Source organism: Piliocolobus tephrosceles, chromosome 6, assembly GCF_002776525.5.
Source record: "Piliocolobus tephrosceles isolate RC106 chromosome 6, ASM277652v3, whole genome shotgun sequence".
In the NCBI taxonomy this organism is placed as follows: Eukaryota; Metazoa; Chordata; class Mammalia; order Primates; family Cercopithecidae; genus Piliocolobus; species Piliocolobus tephrosceles.
Window position 1 is genome coordinate 119736951 of NC_045439.1, and position 19263 is coordinate 119756213.

A 19263-nucleotide genomic window follows, 5' to 3' on the forward strand; every position below is an offset into this window, starting at 1 on the left:
AACGGCTGTCAGTAATCTCTCCTTCCCGCCTTCTAGCCTAGCGTGTTTCGTGGACCCCTTGGTTTCTGCGACAAGCCGCTTACGTTTGCCTGAGCCGTGTTGCCGGGGACCGGCGACCTTTCACCCCTACCTTCCCACAGGAGCGCCCCGGCCCCCGCCCCCGCCTCAACCGCCGGCGCGCGCCCTCACCGCGCACGCGCTCCCCTCGTGCGCGCACACGCCCGCGCACACACACTCCCTCACCCCCGCCCGCCGTGTTCCCCCTCACCCCCCAGCTGCCCCGTCGGCTGAAGCGTCGGCGCTGGGAGGCGGCGGCGCTGCTGAGAGGCAGGGACCCGAGCGCGAAGTGTGTGGGAGTCTACGAACTCAACCCCTCTCTACCCTCCCCTCACAGCCACCCCCCTCCCTCCCCGCCAGCCCCCCCCAACAAGCGGGAGAAATAATGAGCGAGACCGGGCGGCAGCAGCAGCAGCGCCGAGCAGCCCAGGCAACGGCAGAACCGCTCCGGCAGCGGCGGCGGCGGCGGCAACACCAGCAGCGGGAGCGAGCGCAGCGCTAGCGCGGCGCGGGGACCGCCGCGCTCCTTCCCGGCTTCTACCCTCCTCTGCCGCTCGCTCCTTTCTCGACATCCACCTCCTTCCCCTCCTCCTGCTCATTCACTCTTTCCCTCACTCTCCCCTCCTCCTCGGCTTCTCCCCGCGCCCCGCCAGCCCTCGCGCTCTCCCACTCCCTCTGCCCGTCCTCCCCGGTCCCCTCCTCCCGCTCATTCACTCGCCCCTCTCCCTTCTCCACTCTCTCCCCCTCTCTCCTTTCTTCTTCTTCTTTCACCCTCCGTCTCTCACACCCCCTCCATTCCCCTGTCTCCTTTCCGACACTGCACTGCAGCTGCTCCTCAGCCCTGCCCCCTCCCCAGTGAGAACAAACCAGCAACATTGCTTTTTTTCTTAAAGAGATTTATATTGATCCGATTAAAAAAAAAAAACCTTAAGAAACCCCAAACGCAAAAAAAAAAAAAAAAAAAAAGAAAAAAAAAAGAAAAAAAAAAAGAAAAAAGAAAAAGAAAAGAAAAAGCCAAAACAAAAGGGAGAACCTTCTCCCGGTAGCAGCGGCAGGAACTGCAAACATGATGGCGGCAGCTCCCATCCAGCAGAACGGGACCCACAGTGGGGTTCCCATAGACCTGGACCCGCCGGACTCGCGGAAAAGGCCGCTGGAAGCCCCCCCTGAAGCCGGCAGCACCAAGAGGACCAATACGGGCGGTGGGTATCGCTTCCCCATCCCCCGCCGCCCGCCCCTGCCTCCCTCCCCCTCGCCGTCCTCCCTCCCTCCCTCCCGCGGCCCGGACACCTCCAGCCCGAACCCGGCGGCTCCTGCGCCCCTGCCCCGCGCCCCCTCCCCTGCACCTGCCCCGCTCCTAGCTATCCCCTACACATTTCCATTTCTGTGTTTATCATTCATCAAAATGGCGACCAGTTTTTCGGAATAGACCTATCTTTCCATTTAATCGGTCCAGAGGTTGACCATGTAAATATCCTAGACCTGGGCAAGACGGTCCATTCAGGAGGAGGAGGAGGATGACCCCGGAGTGAGGTGATGGCCGCCCGAAGATGCGCGCTGCGTTTAACAGTCTGATAAAATAAATAAATAAATGGCACTTGGGTAGCGGATTGCGAATGATTGGGGCGCCGGAGAGTTTTTCCTCTCTCCATCCTCTTGCTTTGGGCCACAAGTAGTATGCAAAATCTTGATGAGTGCATGCCCTTACTGCACTTAGATTGTCGGTGCAAATATTTCATTGATTTGTCTTCAGGGGGGTGCATACGGGGTTGGGGGTGTCTGGAACGGTGACTTGTTAGTTAACATCCTGCGCTTCCTTGGAAGATGAGTTTTAACGGGACCGATATCGCTTCTTCATTTGCACTGGAGTCATCTTAACAATGCACCCAATGCATCGAAGCAGAGGTGAATTTATCTCCAGCATATGCATTGTAGACGGATGGGGGTCTTTTGAGTGGCACACCGCAACATTTGGAACATTCATTCACATTAAGAAAGCTGGATTTACCGGGGTGTCTCCTGTATAAGACGTGATCAAGTTGATGGGAATTAAAGTTTGTGGAGTTGGCTTTATTTTCTAAAACATTTCATTTTATTTTTCCTAGTTCTTCGACTCCCTCTCCGTTTTAAAAGTTGTGATTATTTTGGGAAAGGAACATTATCTGTTTTGTCACTTTTAATAGTATTTAATATAAATGACTCCTAAGCTTTTTAGTATTGGCAAAATTCTTCTTAAGGTCCTTTAATTAATGAGCTTAAAGGAGCTCACGGTAGACTAAGAACTGCTAAAGAAATGCACTAGGATTAGTTAGATTTGCCAGTCCACCACACTGAGTTATTTTATGTAGTTATTGAAGACTTGGAATACACCCCACGGTTTGAGTGGATTATTTGGTAGGAGAATGGTTGTTTTGCGGACTTTAAGTAGGATATAGGCAATGGCTAATTGTAGTCCTTATGTGTCTGTTAATGACAAATAAATACAGCTCATCACTATTTACAGTCCTGGGCTTTTCTTCTTTTTCAATGTGTTAAGTGAAGGTTTGTCATCTTATAAATCTCTGAAGTTTTGTTAAAGGGTCAGTTCATTTTGCCACAGACAGAATTGGAAGATTTCCATGTTTGGAATAACAACTGGAATTTAGTCACCAGTCTTTACAGTGCTGCAAAATAATAGAATATGTTTACATTTTAATTCCAAGCTTGAAAGTATAAATCCTATAAAATGGGAAACATTTTGTACATATTTGTTTTTCAGTGTAATTGGCTTATTTTCATTCTCAAAACATGTTTAACTTCGTATTTCCTGCAGTTATATACCCAGTGCTTTAGTTGCTGTTTTTCTCTCTTGAGGGTGGAGAGGGGATACAAAGTTTGAAATACTGTGTTAACCGAGTATATTTCTTTGCATTTTTCAGAAGACGGCCAGTATTTTCTAAAGGTTCTCATACCTAGTTATGCTGCTGGATCTATAATTGGGAAGGGAGGACAGACAATTGTTCAGTTGCAAAAAGAAACTGGAGCCACCATCAAGCTGTCTAAGTCCAAAGATTTTTACCCAGGTAGGTGCAATGGTGAAGAGATTGTTTGATGAGCTCCCCACAGGAAAGAAAGACCTACATGTGTTGTATGCTGTCTTGAAAGAATTTTTAAACAATACTGGAGACTTTATTTAGGTATTGCTTTATTGGAGTATGTTGTGGAAAAATTTTCAGGTTATTTCTATTGTTGATTATGCCTTTTTCCTATAATTGTTGTACTGTGTATGTGAATTAGACCAATTGCAAGATGATTCGGGTATTTCTGAATAATTCTTATTAGCAAAAAAATTCAAAAATTTCAAGATAGAAACCTGGACAGCTGGCATCAGGAAATAGGGTTCTTCTGAAGTTTTCAGACATCATTGTAATGACAATTAGCTTAGAGTGAATTCCGAAGAGGGGGGTAGGGAGGCTTCTTAAAGAATGGACCATTTACTTCTGAATCCATTATGTACCTCTTTCTGCTTCATTGCTTTGTTTCTTGGCCTTGGAGTGAAGTAAAGAGGACAAATGTTGCCTCCTCAGATTTTTTAAATATTTCAGTTTTAATGCAATTGATATAAGGAAATTTATTCTGTTATGCAAGAAGTAAAATAATGCTTCAGAATTCATGTTAACTTAAGAGCTAAATTTGATTAAATATGTTGACAGTTAGTGTAGTACAGTAACCTACTGGAATATGGAAAGTTTCCTAGGTGGTATAAATTTTTTGTTTTTTACTTTCAAGTATGCCTTCTTAAGTGTTAAACAGTTCTGCATGTCCATCTTTTTCTTTTTCTTTTTTATATTTTGCTAATCACTATATGTATTTTAGGTTTAAGAGAAAAGTCTCTAATTGAGTAGTAGATTTCCTAGATAAAACATTATCAGCTGATTTGCTTTTATTTAAATCTAGCTTTCTGCGATTTTCTTTTAAAGGTTATTTTATCTTTATGGCTATCAAAAACGTTAATTCAGTGCTGAGGGAACCAATACTGCTTTAATTTTTTTCTTCCTGGTGGAAAAGAAAAGCTGATTTGCTTTCAGTGATCTAATTCAGTAAGAGTTCTTTAATACAGCAAAGACATCTGGCATGAATGTAAGCAGAACATTTGGAGGACTTCTTTTTCATAGCCAATCACTTGGTGTTAGAAACAGACCATTATACTGGATAAGAAGGTTTTAGAATAGTTGAAACTATCATTCAGTTTTATAAATTAAATGTAGTATTTTTTGTAAACATTAAACTTATTAAACTAAAATGTAATATATTAGACACGATGTTCCTCTAAAGTTTGGTTCCTGTGAGTGTAGTTTTGCAGATGGCTGTCCTTGTCTCTGAAACTTCCCTTATGCATTAAGACAGTTTGCTAACATATTCCCATTCATATATTTAAAAGGTATATTATGATAAAAAAAATCAATATGGAATTGTGAAAACCCTTAGTACAAATAAAAGCACTCAAAAGAGCTTGATTGCAGAATTAATAATGTGATAGTTCTAGGAAAAGAGGTGCAATGGTAAATTAAATTCACTGTCAATAGATGAAAATGAAATAGCTTTTTTGCATTATACATGAGGTGGTATCAGATGTGCAGGGATGTTACAGAAAATTAGTGTTTATCAAGGATATTCCAAATAGTAAATTAAATGCCTTTTCATTTGAATATAGTTTATTTTCAGTGGGTTGGAAAGGGTGCACTGAGAATTAGATCTTTTGTTTTTAGTCCACTTAGTTGTACATTTTTTGCTTATTACATTGAAATTGAGTATTTTATTTATAGTTCTGAGGCATGTTATTTGTATAGAGCAAGAATATCTGTTGGAAAAAAGTGGAAAGCTGGAATGCGTTGAATAAAATTTCGAGTGTGTAGTGACGTAACCTGATCAAATGTGAGTTGAAATGTCGGATAAAAGAAGGCTATACTTTGCCGGTAACAGGTGGAAACCAATCACACAGTGTGGGATCAATTTTAAGGATAAAATAAAGCCTTGTAGTTTATCAGAAGCTTAAAGAATTCTGAACAGTTTGTATTAAAATACAATTTTAACCAGATTATTACCTGTTTGGACAGATAATCTCTTTGCTTCAGATAGACTTTAATTTTAATAGTCTTTCTCTTCACACTTGACCACAAGTCTGCAGAATAATTTAAGATCCCGGTATTCTTCAACATAGGCTCTGAGCTCTTTTCAATTTCTCTTACTCAGATGTACGTAAGGGACACTTACCTTGCACATCTCAGATGAACTAAACTGTGATCTAATCACTAAGTTATAAAGAATTTCTTATAGGATTAATGAAATCATTTGGAATCCCATTTTTGTGTCTTTCATACATATATGAAGTTCTTAAAGCTATATATATATGTATATTTATGACTGTCATAATCGACTAGAATAAATATGCCTAGTGTTTATTTCATGAAGCCCTTTTCTGTTTCTTATTTGGTAAGAGAGCATATTTGGGGAAAAGTCTACTTTAGTTGTATAACCTAATGGATTTTCTCAAATAACTCAAGTTTTTAAACAATGTAATTGTGTTTGTAAGGTTTAGTTAAAATACTAGTGTGTTTTCGAAAACTTTCTTCAGGATGTATAACACCGAATACAGACACACTTTGGGGACATTTTAATACATTTTAACTCAAACAATAGGTGCTTTAAAAAAATATAGTCAATATAATTTCCTTGTATGCTTATTTGTTTTTCTTATTTCTTTAGAAAATATCTTAAGCAACCCTGCCTTTATGAGTAATTTTTAAAATTATAGTTGAGATGAAGAAAACATTTTTGTACATTAATTTGACAATTTGTACAGCTGGATATTGCATTGTGTTTTTCAATGTCATGTATTAAATAACAAACTTGAGAAAATTGTGTGATGAGGAATTGTAAAATGTATTCTTCAATTACTGCAATCAGATAAAATGATCTACAAGTAGATCATTTTTGCTGTACTACATAATCCATTTATCTATTTCAAAATCAAATCTTACAGAGTACTGACTTAATTCTGGTGGTTTAGGAATATACCTTTTTTTCTTACATGATTAGAGCAAGCCAATTTGATTTACTTATATATCTTTTTATAATTAGTTTATAGCAAGTTACTTTGTAGTAAAAAACAGCTTTCTTGGTTTGAGGAATATATTATTGTATGCCTTTTCAGAATGATGATAGTTTATTTTTATTCTTTTATTTGGCATAAGGATATGTTTAGGTTTTGTTAATAAACATACTGATTTTTATCTGTAGAAATTATTTAATGGATGACTCAGGTAGGTAATCCGAAAAACTTACTGAGTGCATTATTGGTTGGAAATGATAACGGATGTATGCAATAAATTTTTTTCTTACATTTCTTAGATTTTAGAGCATATCATAGTATACTTATTTTTATTCTATTATATGATATTCATTACATCAGTCAAACAGAATCCTTCATTATAATGTTGGAATCTGTGTCTATTTTACACTGTTTTAGTATTTGTGGTTATAAAACTAGGATCACATTTAATGAAAAATATTTCATTTTATGGTTCCTGATTTAAAATTTTAACTTATTATTTGTACATTCATTATATTTCAATTTTTCTTACTGTCCAAATTGGGTGGTGCTTTTTTAAAAAAACACAAACCATTATATGTTTTTTTAAATCATAAAAAAGCAGAATGTAAGTGAAATTTTTTATAGGGAAGGAAAGACCCAACATTGCTTTTATTTTGAAAAGGGGAAAATATAGTGGCCAAATTAAACTTTAGAACTAGAATTGTATAATTATGATAATTTTTTGCAAATCAGAGGAGATAATAAATTTAAAACATTATTTCTGTTTACATCATTGAAGGAAGAGTATTCTGATATTGGTAGTGCATATGAATGTGAATCTCTTACAGCTTCTAAAAGTTGCAGTCTGTACTTTGATCTTAGATGCAAAGAATATTGGGCATTTATTGGTATATATTTTAAGGCTAAATTTATGATAAATAGAACTGTAACGAGTAGAGAAAATAAAACAATGTAATTTCCAACATTGTTGGGTGGGTTTAATAGGATAGTTATCATTACACTAGGTTCTACCTTTGATTTTAGTATCTTCAAAGAGTTGCTAAAGTGTTTTTCCTTGAATCTTAAAGTTATAATGTTTATTTGACACACTACCTATTATTAGGGTTACTTTTATGTTTTATCTCTATATCTAGAGTTGAAGGAGAAACATAATCCTTTACTTAAACATTAGTATCTGAAAAATTGCTGTATTTTGGTTTAATTTTTTTAATACTTTATTTTCTTACTTTAAGCAATACGAAATCTTAACATAGGAAGGAATATTACTGGCATAGCACAATCTATATTGACATTACAATTTCCAAAAGATACAATTTTATTATTATCTTGTGTATGCAAATGTTTTGTGGGGTTTTTAGAAAGATAAATTAACACTAAAAATTTTAGCTGTACATTTTATTTGATTCCTTTTTGTATCATTTTGATATTGATATAGTAAGTTATAAGACCTCATTAATTTATAGTGTTGGTGTTTTCATGAATCATACACACAATGTCACTTTGAAATTTGCTTTTAGATGCTTTCTGGGCTTTGGAAAAATAGCTCATTTAAAATTTGTGTCATTGTAATGAAATATATCTAACAACATTGTCTTGCAAATGCTTCCCCAAAGGATTTCAGGAATAGTTTAAACATAGTGAACACATTTGGTGATACAGTTCAATACTTATGTATTGAAGATGTTTCATACAGCAAGAGGAAATATTATGTGTCTTGAAAATGCTAAGGAGTATGTGATATTACTAAAAACCTGACGGACAACCATCAATTAAAAAGTTATATATTTTATAGTTGTATTATTTGGGGTTTTTTTGCTCTGGCTTCCGACAATTAATTTTTAAAAAATATTATTAAATGACACAAATTACATTTATTGACTACATATTATGCCACTTGTTAACTAAATTTCAGCGCCTAATAAACATTTTTTACTATAGAATTTTTAACTATAGAGTCTTAGTTGTGTCCAGTTTAGCGGAGCTATATTTTAAAACACAACTTTTTTGAGTAAGTGCTGCTTTTCAAAATAAAACTGGGGGGACGAAGGTGGGAGATTTGTGCTTGATTGCCATCTCATTTCCATCTTTGGATACAGCTTTAGCATAAAGTTAAACAACATCTGCAGAGATCTGACTGACAAACATCTCTCTGGGACTCATCATTGCAGCCTGCAGCAGGTGCATTCAGCTTTGCAGTCTTTTCCAAAAAGAGGTTAGTTTGTTTTAACATTTATCAGTAGACCAGTGGGAGCAAGTGACTAGAGAGAAGAGGTTAGTTGTCACTTGTTCAGTACTGGAATACTACAGGTAATTGGACTGGACTGGTGGGAACTGCAACAGTGTATAATCTCACATTGCACTGCAGCTGCTATGGAGCTTAATTATCCTGACCCTTAGAGACTGAAGTGTCATGGTATAAAACGCAACACGCAAGGAATGAAGTGGTGGTTTTCAATACTTTCTGATACTTGGGTTGATGAAGTTTCCATTTTCCTCATCTTATTCTTTAAAGATATGGCATCAGCTTTCCCATATCTTTAATATGGAAATATTTTCAACTAAATTGATTTTTCATGAATCTGTTAGAATGTACATAAAACAAGGATAGGGTCTTTAGGTATAGAAATAAAAAGAAAATAACCTTAAGTGAGAAGCATTTACATTTCACGATTCCACCAGTACATATTTAAAACAATGAGTGAGTGGAAATAAGTGGAAGTACTTGGTAGTTTTTTTAAAAATATTATCTCAGATTACCATTTATTTTTTATAGGAAGTTAAAAAATGTAATATTTAAGTTGTATCTTTTTAGAATATTGATGGCTTTGGCAAGTAAACTTTGCAGAGTAGTTTGAAGTGTACCAACAAACAGGACAGGTGTAGCATATTAAAAATATTTTTAAGATTTTGAACTTAATGAGTCTTATTGAAATATTTCCCACATTTAATTACAAGTAAATTGAAATTTAGTCAAAATCTCAAAAAATTAGTCTGTCATTTATTTCTGTTGTTTTTAATTTCTCAATCTGTTTGAAGTATTGACTTTGAGTATGCATCTATGACATATGTACAAGTTTCTTGTGTGTTCTAATAGTATTCCCAGTGAATATAGATATCACAGTCCAGTTCATTAATCAGCCCTTAAATAGACAATATATTCAAAAGTAAAAATACATTTAAACGAAATCTGGCAAAATCTGTATTATCTCAAAATAATTTGGAATGTAAACACCATTTGAAGTCTTTGTAAAACAGTTTTATAGCTTTGACTTTTCTACTAACTTTACTAATCTGAATGTTTTGGTATCCATTGAATATAATTTGTTATTTACCAAAGAGTAATTAAGTTTTGGAGTTTTCACAGATTTTTTTCTAACATTTTTGGAAACTGTGTATTTTTCCTGAAGGAATATTTACCGGTATTGGTAATAACTGATTGATACTGAAGATACTACTTGAGAAGAAAATAATTTTTACTTTAATTATGAATAGTTGGTAATTATAGTAGTTAAAAGAAATAAGATTAAAGCTATGCTATCTAGAGGTCAAGAGATTCATTCCAATACTTTAAAACATAAATTATTTTATTCTCTAATCAAAGTTTTTCATTTTTGACATGATTAACTATTTTTAATCAATTCTTATCAATACAAAAATACTTTAAAATTTCACATATCTACTTTTGCTATAATTTTTAACTTTGTTTAATAAGACATTGAATAAGAATAAACATTTTAAGACTACAGGTAAAAAAGAGAATTATTTACACTGATAAACTTTTTGAGATGTTTTCAGTATTTTCCAAGTTTCACACCACTGTATGGATATCCTTTTCTATGACAAATCTTGATCATGAAAACACCTACTATCTGCACTCCATCACTGATATTTTACTGCTTCCTGCAGGGCCTGTCATAGCATTGTTGGCAGGAACAGATGAAAAATGAAATTAATGTCTTGAGGTTTTTAACAACAAAATGATTAAGGTAAGATTATTTGGTCTGGAAAATAAAACATTTTTGTCAAATTTTCAATGAATTTTATTCAATAGGTTATACTGAAAATTAATGTTATATTTTTATTTTTTGTTTCAAGACCTGTTTATGTCATAATGATGTTCAATATATTTCTAATTTCTGATAAACTGTATTGCAAACTCAGTAATTTAAAAATTTTAGATAGTAGTTTTTTTTTTTTACCTTCCTTGTGAAACTGAGCATACTTTTCAAAGTTCTGTGGAAGAAATTTTCAGTTCATTTTAAAGATGTTTGAGAATAGTTATACTCTCATGGCTCCATAATTTTACTCACAGTATAAGTTTTCAGAGAAGTTTGTTAATTAAATAAGATTTCAAATCTTGCATTTCTTCTAGGATACAATAAATGCTTACTCCCAGTTTACTTAGGTCTAAAAAAATCATTCTGATATTAAAGAAGATTGTCTTCATTTAAATTGTTAGTAATTTGCTGCTGTAGAAAATAGACTGGACTGAAATGAGACTGTATTTTAAGATCTAATCTGGGGGGGAAGGGCAGAATAGAACCAATAGTAGTGCATATGTATCAGATGCTTCCTATAAACTCTGGTGTAGGCAACAATTTGGTAATCATTACTTAGAATTATTACAGTGTATCTTTTCTCTATTCAAGGAGTATAGGCATACTTTGCTTTACCCTGAGAAGTTTTGCTTTGCTTTTTTCTCCTCAGATTTTTGTTTTGCTATTTTCTCCTTAGATTTTTGTTTTAATTTTTTTTATATTGTAGCATCTCTGTTAAATATTTAGGACAACACTTAGGAATAGCTGAGAGACTTTTTATTTAAAGGATTTGAATAAGTTGTGCAAATAGATCAAAGTGATGAAGTTCAGATGATCTCTTCTAAAACTTTGATTTAACAGTTGAGAGAACCAAGGTACCAAGATATTAAGTGATTTACGTAAGGTTTCTCTAATGCCAGTAATTGTCCTGTAGCTTTGAAATGTGTTTTCTGAATTTGTGGTGCAATTATAGTAGGTACTTCATTCTCTTGTTTTGTTCTACTTTTTTTTCCCCCTCCCTTTTGGATGTGACTCTGAGGAAATAAGTCCTTACCTCCTCTCTCTCCTAGTCTTAAAATGAATATATATATATTTTAAACTGTCACGATGGCCTCGTGGTTATTTTGCCATTATTATTATTATTTTAGTTCATGTGCTACGCTGAAGGAACATAGGCAAGGTGCTCTTTGGTCATTAGCAAATTTCTTTTAGAAATTTAGGATATCATAGGTTATATTTCCTGGAACATGTAGCTTGGTCATTTTCTCTCTTGCCTTAATTATACTGTTTGAAAGTGGCAGTGTTTTTAGGGTGATTAGATTTCTGCAGCGTTGTTATTTTTCTTCATTTGTACTTTTTTTTTTCTTGCTTTCACCATTCCTTAGCTATACTTCTAAATTCTAATTTTTGGTTAGAGTATTGACTTTCATTTAAAAAGTAGGCTTTCTAAGTTAAATTTTGTTTTCAAGAATTATTTTAATAATATATGTATTTTCCATGTTTTTATGACTTTTATAATAATGCCCTTAAATATAGTGTATTTGAGTGAGTATTCATAACATTTGCTTTAATATATAAAATGTCATGATTAAAAAATAAGCATGAGGCTAATTGTAAGGCAACATAAGTAGAAATGTAGTTGTATTGTCCAGTAATTATTAATTTGAAAACATCACTGTTTTCTCTTTCTTAGCTATTCATTTCATTAAGTTGGTCTACTTAGTTAATTTGAATTCTGATATTATCTTCATTGTGTTATAGGCTTAAGAACTACTTTCTAATACAACCATTAAAGTACTTAGTGTGATTTTGAAGACTTTTCCTTCTGCAGTGCTAAATTAAAACAAAAAAAAAATTTGTGATAGTCTTTACTCACATCAATTGAGTAATTGGATTAAGGTCCACTGATGTGGGGAGTTTATGGCATCCTTCTTACCTGCTGTGTGTTTAACATACAGCCCAATTGTTTAACCGTAGGTGGCACTGGAAATTTACATGAATATGTGAATGAATGACTGAATGAACAGTTTGAGATTTCTTCTGTGAAGTGCTCATGTAATACCAATACAGTGGATATAGAAGGCAGTCCATCTTTAGTGTTTCATTACACTTCTAGTTTACTTTAGTAATGATTTAAGAAATTTAAATGAATGAGAAATGCATAGGAGTGTTACGGTAGGTATTGGCTAGGTACAGTGGAGTATGATGGGAATTTTGCGTTCTGTTTAGCATGCTATCCTGCGTGAAAGAAACAGAAATCCAGTATTGTGGAGAGTATGTTAAAGCCACTTCTGAAATGGAGACTACCTTTAAAATAACTTAAGCAACATGAGTTTAAGATTTAGTTATTAATAAAGTAATTAAAAGTGTATATACTGCAAGATTTTATAGCTATATCACATTACAGTTTATTTATGGCCACATGGCCATATGTTCAGTGAGGAACAAAGACCAATCATGATTTTTCTTGAGTACTAACCATCAAATTAAAGTGACATATTAGAAGAATGCTTACTAAATATTTTATTTGTAATATATTTTAATATCTTCTTTCCCAACTATAGTGGCGAAGTTAACATGTGACTTTGTTGGGGGTGGTTACATTGTTACATTTAGAAACTGGACAATTGACTTTTCTAAATTGCCAAGAAAAAAGAAAAAAGTACCAGCTGTATAGTAGAGGGGAACTTATTTGCTTATAGTTTGACCAACTTAAATATGAAGGTATTAGTATATGTTACTTTATTTGAAATCAAAATTTTAGGGAAGTTATTGAGTCTGGGATATTGTGGCATCTTTACATACTTTGTAAATATATGCAATTTAAAGAGATATATGAAATAAGAGTGTTTTTCTTGTATTAATATTTTGTTTGATTTTTATCATAATAAACCAGTGAAACATCTAAGATTTAATAGATACACTCTTTCATGCCTTGTGATTAGTCTTCCACATTTTTGTACATTTTATTTATATTTTCAAAAGTGGTGGAGAACAGTGGGTTAAAATAACCCTAATAATCATAGTGTTTCTTTACTTGTCTGTTTCCCCGTGCCCTGCGTTGTCACAGATTTTAAGTTTTATGAACATGAGTGGGCTTTGTTGGGTTTAGAACTAAGTGTACAATGCCCTGAAATCTTAGATGGATACCAGGTTATAAGTTTGATAACTGTATAATGGAGAATTATATCTAGAAGTTGAAATTATCTCTGTTAGTATCAGGGTCTTGGGAGGAGGGGTTAGACTTCAAAGAAGACTTCAAAAAGAAGTTGACAAGGTTTGGGGGACTGAATTTTAATTTGCTTGTTGAACAAAGGTGGAAGGTCATTTGAAGCGTATATAGACGTAAAGGTATGCAGCAATTCTGTTATATTCAGGGGTCTAAAAGTAGTTTGGTGTTGATTGGATAAAAGGTGGACATTGCTGTTGGTATGGGGGCAGTGGTGGTAGGAGGCACTACAGATATCTGTACAGGTAGGAGACAATCTAGTGCATGTGAAAAACAAGAAAAACCTGGCGGAAAAAATTCATCCTGGGTATATTCATTAGCAAGAATATTTTTAAAATCTACATCTGCTCTGTCTGTAAAATGACTGACAGTGGTACTGTAGTTAAAACGTATACATTTGTATAAATATAGTGACACTTATAGTCTGGCGGATGGATTGCCCAGTTGTCCAAAAGTATAGTTGAGTATTAGATTGGATTCTGACTTTCTGCTTAGGAAATTGAAATAGGATTTTATAAAGACCTAATTTACTTAGAAAGGAAAAGGCAAAGGGAAAGATGGGGCAACTAGAAATACAGAAAAGAGATGTTAAGAAACGTGAGTTGTGTTTAAGCAGTTATGTGCCAAGTATGGAAGAAAAAAAAGGTGGAGGGCACTTCGTGAATGACAGGTGTCTATGAAGAATGTTTTGCTATATACAGGGAAAATCTTTAACCAATTTGCTTTTGATTCATAGCAATTCAGATCATATACGAGAAAAAAAGTTTCTTGTTTCTTAAATTCATTCAGTATGTAGACCTTTCTTGCTTTCTTGGCATATGAAAAGATATACTTATTTTTAATTTGATAAACGAGTGATTTATACAATGTGTGTATGTGAATTTAATGCTGTTCAAACACTAAAGTTAGGTATATTGTCAAAACATTGTTATGCTATGTCAGTGAAAATTAAAACTTACTATTTATTTGTTAGTGGATTCTCTGTTATGTAATTTTTTGCTGAATTTTGGTTGACTGTTGATATAAAACAGGATTTTTCATCATTTATAAATATTCCACATAAGAATGAATCTTTATTAATACCCTTATCAAATTGAGATGAATTTTTAAAAGACTGAAAAATATGGTACTGTTTTTTCATTTAGAAAATGAGATTAAAAATCTAACATGCATTTTATACTGATTTGTGCAATTATTGGCTACTTGTGTAAAGAAACATTAAAAAATTGAACAGCTGAAGTGACATTAAGCGACAGATGGGGATTTAAAATAAAAATATTCACTGTGTAATCTTTATTTAAGTGCTATTCATAATTTGGTAATACCAGTTGTATAACTCAAGGTTGAATTCAATATAAAAAAGGAAGCATAAGAAAAGTCCAATTTCTTTAAAATTGATATCTATATTATGGTATGAATTGATGATTTGTTTTTAAAGTGAGAAATAATCTAAGTGTTGCATACTGGTTTTTTTTTTTTTGCAGGTCAAATTCAATTCTTTTTGAGAAAAATTTTGAAGAAATTTTGAATCATTTCAAAATAGTATTTATTTGAATTTAACTATTTTACTATTTGTGCCTTTAAAATGATATTCTATTTTGTATTTTAGCTTCTCAACTGAAAATTTGAAACCATGGTTTCTTTACAGTAGCATTTTAAACTAATTGTTCTGAAGTGTATACCTGTTTGTTTAAGGAAAGGTATGTTCCCCTCAAAGCTTTATCACACTTTGAGTTATGCTGGTATATTTGACATCTTGTTTAAAAATTAGAATGTCTCTGCATATGAAAACACAAACTGTGATAATGACTTAGATATGCCATATGTGGCAGTTTAGGTTGGCATATATCTGAAATGGCATGTTTAATGTACTGTATTACTAGGATTAGTAATTTTACAGTGGAAGGCTGCTACTTTTATGATGTAGTCTCCTGCTGCTGGGCTTATAAGTCTGACGGACTCTTTACTCAAAATCTGTTTTCAACTTCTGTAAAAATCTTTTTACTATTGGAATTACCTACATAAGATCTGCCTGGCTGATTAACTTATTATCTGAAGTTTGTAAAGATTAGTGAGTATTAGAAAACATATATAGTTTGATAGGTTTATAAATGTAAATAATAATTATGTATATTTTGTTAAGGAATAATAATGCTAACATATTCAGTATTGCCAAAAATGGTTTAGTAAAGTACATAATTGAGAATTGTTCACAATATTTTTATTTTTAGAAAAAAGTGCATAGGAAAAACTTTGAGGTTCTATGGAGTCTTGGCAGTGAAGCCATTAAAAAGTAAACTGCAATAAATAATGTTCTTTTATGACAGAATGCACAAGTTTAAATTCATATTCCAGTTTTCATGGACATAATGTTCATTTTTTATTTTTAAAATTATGCTTTTATCCAAGGTTTTTACTGAAACATCTTCCAGTCAGCAGATTGCATTAAAAATAAGTAGAAACTGCAATGCAATGGGGATAATTTAGATAATTTAAATTTAAGGTATAAGTAATATAAAAAAGAATGTAAACATTTTTGACTAGTTAAAATATGCAGAATAAGTACAGTTTCGGGTTTGGGAAATGTTTCAACTAACAGTTATCTAAATTCAATATCTTTTGCAAACTCTGTGTTTGGAAAAGCCAGATTCTGAATTTCATTATATTTTCATTTAAACTGACTCTATCACAGTTAATAGAAAATGTGATTATCTTGTTTTTAAACTCTTTAGACTATACAACTAAAAGTTACTTGTTGATCAGTTATGACTTAAAGAGACCTTACATTTCTATAGGATTTTAATTCTTAAAACATCAATGTAGGCAGAATTTTTTGTCTTCATTTTACAGATGAGGAATATAAGATAATGAAAGGTAAAATTATTTGTGATATGTCAAGTTAATAATGAACCTGTTTATTTCTGTTGTGTAACAGCATTCTGTTATTTTTTATTTGCATCAGATTGCTTATAAATTTGAGTTCAGAAATACTGTATTCAAAATTTAGGTAATATTTATCAAACTGCCACATTAGCCCATCACTGGGAGATAATGATATTTTTGATAGGTTATACATTTTTTTTCCAATGCATATGTCAATCCTACAAAATTTTTTGCCATTGAAAGGAAGACAGTAATAGCTAAGCAACATGGGAACATACAAAAGTTATTTTTTCAGCTTACCAGACTTGTGTATATATATAGAACTTCGATATCTTTCTGTTTTCCTGTTGACATTAGATCATTAAGATAGTTTGAAATTGTTTACATGAAATGTAAACTTTGAGATTGCTTACGTGAAATGATTCAGTTGCCTTCGTTTAGCCCTGTGAGATTTTTGTCTCACTTTTTAAATTATGTGTAATGTCTACTTTCAAGATTTGTTGAATTATAGATTTAAGATTAGAAAACTCTGTTCAGATCACTGTGATATAGTACTCAGTATAGTAAAAAATTTTATGAGGAAAATATGCAATGGATATTATATAGTAGTTTATTAAGCAATTATCACATCAGTTCAGTACTTCTTAATGCCTTCTGTGGTAGTACGACGAATACAAGACTTCTGGGGAACATGTGGTGTCAGACCAGAGTTTGAATCCCAGCTCTGCCACTTACTAAGTGTGCTGTTTTAATCAGTCATTTAATCTTCTTGGACCTCCAGTTTTTGATCTGCATAATGTGGTATCTGTACCTCTTTCATAATTATAAGTTATTGGCCTAGGTACCAAAAAGGAAAACTGTAAAAGCATGTCACATAATATTTGGCATATAATAAGCGTATTATGACCCTATCATTTTTCATCTCCTGTTTATGCTTGTTTCATTTAATAATACTAAACTTATAGCAGAGATTTTAATGTAGAATAAATTACATTAATGTGGCCCCAGAAAGGAAAACATTTATATAAGGATTTTTAAAAATTGAAGGTTTTTTTTCATAATTATTGTAAAAATACAGGTGATAGAATGCCAAAGCTGTGACCTATCCTCATCCCACACCTTTAAGGTAATTGATATGAATAATTTCTTATATATTTTTAAACATTCTATTTTAAAACAGCAGTTATTGTTTTTAGTGGTAATTATAAGTGATCATCATTTTTATAGATAAAAATGAGTTTTCCACAAACCACCTATGTTGATTAATGCGTTTATGGAGCTTCTAAATACTGTAAGGTGTCTTTCCAGTCTCAGGTTTGTGGGTATTTTTGTTGCATAGTCTAAATATGTGTTCTGTGATACCCCTGAAGATATGCAGAGCTTTTTTTGTTTATTTTTTGCCTATATAGCAAAGAAGAAAACCAGGGATGTGAATTTGTAATATTAAAGCACATTATAATAATCTCATGTGAAACATATGGGTTTGTTTTGTAACTCACTAAAATTACCTTAATCAGCCTCTGTCTTCATCCTTGTATATTCAAATACAAAACATTAAAAATTATTGATTAGAGTCTTAATTGGAATTCAACAGGAATAAATCAGATGGCATATAGAATATTTAATACTGTCTTTCATGATACATGATATTTTTCAGGATACTAAGACTTATGAAATTTTTTTCCTACAAGCAAAAATGAAATGAACCTGAATGTTTAATAATATAATAATATAGGTGATAATTCATCAGGCTTATTTTTCAGCTTTTTTTTTTTTTTTTTGTTTGCTGTTACTAAGATGTTTTTAGCTGATGCAGTTCAGTGGTGCACACCTTTCATCCCAGCTACTTGGGAGGCTGAAATGGTAGAATTGCTTGCTTGAGCCCAGGAGTTTGGGAATAGCCTGGGCTATATAGTGAGACCCTGTCTCTAAAAATAATTTCGTTTTGCAGTATAATTATTTATGATAAAATAAGTAAATAAAAGTAATTTAATTTTTTTAAGTTTTCAAATATTGGCTCTGTCAAAGTCTTAAATATTTTAACTCATGTTCTTGCAACCTCCATAAAGGATCTAAGAAATTTTAGTGGTGTAATTCTAGTAAAGGTATCTTTCAGAGGCCATGGTTTATTCCTTTCCATTTCTTAGCAAGTATTTTCTGTGAGTCATTACAGAAATTACATAATAATTGTTTTTTATTATTAGTTTGTATTTTGTCATAATTATTGTATAAACTTAATGCTGTATTCAGATACCTCATATAGTAAATTAAATATTGCATACTAAATATTTGTTTCATGTAGTACTATTGCAAGATTAACTATAAGTATGATTTTGTTTTGCATGACTATGACCTGGAGGACAATAAATTTAGTAAGATTATACTGATTCTTAGATTGCTTTGTGGAAAAAATCTTTGTATTTGTCATAGTGTAAATTCAGTTTTATATTGAGAAGGGTACACTTTGAATATGTAAGAATACGACGGCTGGGTGCTGTGGCTCACACCTGCAATCCCAGCATTTGGGAGGCCAAGGCAGGCAGATCACGAGGTCAACAGATTGAGACCATCCTGGCCAACATGGCGAAACCCCATCTCTACTTAAAATACAGAAATTGGCTGAGCATCGTGGCGCATGCCTGTAGTCCGCACTACTTGGGAGACTGAGGCGGGAGAGTTGCTTGAACCTGGGAGGTGGAGGTTGCAGTGAGCCGGCCGGGGATCACTCCACTACACTCCAGTCTGGCGATAGAGTGAGGCTCCGCCTCAAAAAAAAAAAAAAAAAAAAAAAAGAAAAAGAAAAAAGAATATGACCTGCTATGGAAAAATAATAATAATAATAATAATAATAAACTGAGAAACTTTGCTAAAGACCATTTAATTCCAGAATGATTAAATATTATAGACCTAATCTTTATGGTAATGGATTTATTCTTACACCTTTAGAATCTGTAGGATGATGA

General features: G+C 33.3%; 1 protein-coding gene across 11 annotated transcripts in view; it reads left to right on the forward strand.

Annotated features, from left to right (window-relative positions):
* The first annotated feature begins 495 nt into the window (after positions 1 to 495).
* The window catches only part of NOVA1 (NOVA alternative splicing regulator 1), a 152124-nt gene continuing 133356 nt past the window's right edge, over positions 496 to 19263 (forward strand). For 4 of the 11 annotated variants that reach the window (XM_031935717.1, XM_031935721.1, XM_023227372.3 and 1 more), the window contains exons 1-2: positions 496 to 1259; positions 2976 to 3119. Coding sequence is in view for 6 of the 11 variants with exons in the window: in XM_023227372.3 (XP_023083140.1) it covers positions 1124 to 1259; positions 2976 to 3119 (280 nt within the window). In the remaining 5 variants the exon portion in view is untranslated. Of the gene's footprint in view, positions 1260 to 1452; positions 1963 to 2436; positions 2637 to 2975; positions 3120 to 19263 lie in introns of those variants that run through there. The other 7 variants (XM_031935718.1, XM_031935715.1, XM_031935716.1 and 4 more) reach the window with 4 other exon arrangements.